This window comes from Triticum aestivum, chromosome 3B (genome assembly GCF_018294505.1).
Source record: "Triticum aestivum cultivar Chinese Spring chromosome 3B, IWGSC CS RefSeq v2.1, whole genome shotgun sequence".
Taxonomy (NCBI): Eukaryota; Viridiplantae; Streptophyta; class Magnoliopsida; order Poales; family Poaceae; genus Triticum; species Triticum aestivum.
In genome coordinates this window covers 685,901,541-685,905,193 of record NC_057801.1, presented here as the reverse complement: position 1 = coordinate 685,905,193, position 3,653 = coordinate 685,901,541, and the positions used below count along the sequence as shown (strand labels likewise).

The 3,653-nt window shown below is 43.2% G+C and overlaps 1 protein-coding gene across 1 annotated transcript; it reads left to right on the top strand.

The window, feature by feature from the left end:
* The first annotated feature begins 1,344 nt into the window (after positions 1 to 1,344).
* Positions 1,345 to 3,344, top strand: LOC123067696 (zinc finger MYM-type protein 1-like). Its single transcript, XM_044490385.1, has 2 exons — positions 1,345 to 2,627; positions 2,714 to 3,344. The coding sequence occupies exons 1-2, from the start codon at positions 1,726 to 1,728 to the stop codon at positions 3,342 to 3,344; spliced, it is 1,533 nt and encodes a 510-aa protein (XP_044346320.1). The 5' UTR covers positions 1,345 to 1,725.
* Positions 3,345 to 3,653: the final 309 nt, after the last annotated feature.

The window sequence follows — 3,653 nt, the reverse complement described above, 5'->3', positions numbered from 1 at the left end:
AGTACCAATATTTTAGGCATAATTATCCGGCCATTAATGCATGGGCTAAACTCATGTCAAGCCCAAAACGCATGAAGGGCCAAGGCTGCAGCCTGCATACCACGCATACGCTGGTACCCATCCAGCATCTGTCCATGAGTTCATCTCAATCGATCAACGATGAACGACACACACGCGACTAGCTTCCTGGAAACCTGGACTCTTTCGTCCGCGACGCGCCGCTAGCCGCTGGTCCTAGGGCTTCATTGACGCCGGCTGCCGGGCGTCGCGCCGCTGTGTTTCGCCCGTCGTCGATTGCTGATTCGCGAAGCTGCCGCCGACCGCGCATCAATCGAGTACAGGCAGCCACACGGAATCGCCACAAGCAGAATTCCTAACTGATCCTGTCCCGTGATCAGAGAAAGAGGTATTATTGTCTACTGACTACAGGTTCATACTTCATAGTATTGTAGTTGTCACTTGTCAGTTTGATTCAACAAATCAATTGATCAACTGTCAGTACTTACTACTTAGTGGTTAGTGACTTAGTATATTTTGGCACTTGTCACATCAATTCCAGATTACATATCTGCTTTGTACTTATATAAGAACTGCATAGGTCATGAGGAAGAGGCTGGGGTTGCACCCCTTTTCAAAAAAAAAAAAATAGGTCATGAGGAAGAGGAAGACACCACCCATAAGTAATTTTTTCAAGTCAATTGCTTCAAACTCTACAGTTGAAAATGCAAATGCAACCGTGGAGGTCGATGTCACAGAGCAACCCACTGATCATAATGTCCCCAATCTCAGTTCAGTTGATATGCCACCCCCTGAGCAAAATATCGAGGCATCTGTAGAAGTAGAAGTTCTAGAACAACAAAGAATCCGAAGCACACCATTCGAGCGAGACCCTGGAAAGCGCAAACAGATTTAGGAACTCCCTTTTGATAAGCAAAATGAAGCACGCCAATTCTATATTTCTGAAGGCCGATACGTGCCATACATGAGAGAGTATCCATATAATGATGATCCACCGAAACATCGTCGGCGTTTCCAGTACAGTTGGTTCAAGGATTTTAAATGGCTCGAGTTTTCACCTTACACAAAGCGTGCATATTGCTTCCATTGTTTCCTCTTCTCAAGAAAGCCGATTGGGAAGTGCGGCTCAGAAACATTTACTGTTTTGGGCTTTGATAGGTGGAAGAAGGTGAATAATGGGAAAGAGTGTGCTTTTTTAACTCATATGGGTAAAGATGCTGGTTCAGCCCATAACTTCTCAGTTCGTTGTTATGATAATTTTAAAAACGGCATGACTCATATTGATAAGCTGTATGGGAAAGCATCCGCAAAAACAATTTTAGATGCAAGGCTAAGCCTCAAAGTTACAATTGATTCCATCCGGTAAGCAATATTTTTCTTCCATCTTCTGTTACAATAATTAAAATATTGTATCTTGTAGTATCCTAACAAAACAATTATATGATATGATGCAGGTGGTTAACATTCCAGGCTTGTGCTTTTAGAGGGCATGATGAATCTCCGGGATCCATTAACCGGGGTAATTTCCTAGAACTGGTAAAACTTTTGGCTTCTTATAACAAGGAGGTGAATGATGTTGTCTTGGAAAATGCTCCTGGAAACGCAAAGTACACATCTCATCAGGTTCAAGAGGAAATTCTTGCTATACTTTCTCGAAAGGTGCAAAGAACAATTAGAGAAGAAATTGGTGATAGCAAATTTTGTATAATGGTTGACGAAGCTCGCGATGAATCCAAGAAAGAACAAATGGCGTTGGTCCTTCGGTTTCCTGACACTGAAGGGTTCATACAGGAGCGTTTTGTTGATGTCATTCATGTGAATGACACTCTTGCATTGACTCTCAAAGAGACAATTTGCACTGTTCTAGCAAATAACAATTTAAATGTGGAAGGTATCAGAGGTCAGGCCTATGACGGGGCCAGTAATATGCGAGGGGAGTGGAACGGATTGAAGGCTTTAATTCTGAAGGCGTGCCCTTATGCATATTACATTCATTGTATGGCGCATCAGCTTCAGTTAGCCCTTGTTGCAGCATCACGAGAGGTACATGAAGTGCATAATTTTTTTCAACATGCCAATTTTGTCATAAATGTTGTTAGTGCTTCACCTAAACGCAATGATGAGTTACTAGCAAATCAAGCTGCCGAAATTGCCCGTGAAATTGAACTGGGGGATCTTGATACGGGAAAAGGGGCAAACCAGATAGGTTCTTTACAGAGACCAGCAGACACTAGATGGAGTTCGCACTTCAAGTCAATTCGGAGCTTGAGGAAGATGTTTGGTGCCACAATTATAGTCCTACGAAGTATAGCAAATGATCGTTCGGTGACACAATATTCCCGTGGAGATGCTGGAGGCGCCTTAAGGATAATTGTTTCTTTTGATTTTGTGTTCATTTTGCACCTCATGGAGAGGATTATGAAAATCACAGATGTCTTGTGCCAAACACTACAGAAGAAATCTATGGACATTCTGAATGCATTAGATACACTCTCTAACACTAAGGTGCTCCTCGCTGAACTAAGAGAGGAAGGATGGGAACCTCTCATCGAGGAGGTTAAGACCTTTTGTGTGAAGCATGAAGTTGAGATCCCCGATATGAGTCGCAAGTATGTCCCTTTCATCTACTGTATAATAGAAAATATTAATCACATATGCTTTACTCTAAAACATATACTGTATTTGTAATTTACAGGTATGTTGATGTGACTAAGTCTCGGAATAAACATAATAACATCACGGTGCTTCACCACTACAAAGCAGATGTGTTCAATGTGGCGATAGATCAACAACTGGTTGAGCTAAATGACCGTTTTAGTGTTCAGACTACAGAGCTAATGACACTCTGTGCATCCTTGGATCCAAGGCATGACTCATTTGACATATCAAAGATTTGCAGGCTTGTGGACAAATTCTATCCAGCGGATTTTTCTAGTCAAGAGCAGGCTCGCCTGGAGTCACAACTTCCACACTATCAGCTAGATGTTTGCAACCATCCAGAGCTGAATTCTACGTCATCACTGGCTGATTTGACCGTTGCATTGCATAAAACAGGTAAAGCCTCTGTGTATCCAATGGTTGATAGATTATTGTGCTTGGTCATCACTCTCCCGGTGTCAACTGCAACTGCGGAGAGAGCTTTTTCAGCAATGAAGATTATCAAGACGCGTCTCCGAAGTAAAATGGGTGACGATTTTCTTCGACCTTACATGGTTGTATACATTGGGAAGGAAATAGCTGCAAAGTTCAATGTTAACGAGATTATTGATTTGTTTGATCGACCGGCTGGGGGGCGTAGATCTGCATTCAAACTAGTAGAAATGTAGTCTTTTTATTGTAAAGCTTATACTGTTACATGTTTGATATCGCTACAATATTCAAGACTTGAAATATTTTTGTGTTATGTCTCCTGTGTGCTTCAATGTGTTCTTCGCCCCCCCCCCCATGGTGAAATCCTGGCTCCGCTCTGAAGGATACGAGCTCCAATTGTAATACGATGTACAAAAACGGCGGACAGCCTCGGAGCCACCGTGCATGTGAGGTGGCAGCGGCCTCGGCGCACCCACGCACGGGAGGAGGATACGGCCGGCCGCTTGTCGGGCACGGGGAACCTCGGCCCCAACACAGATACATGG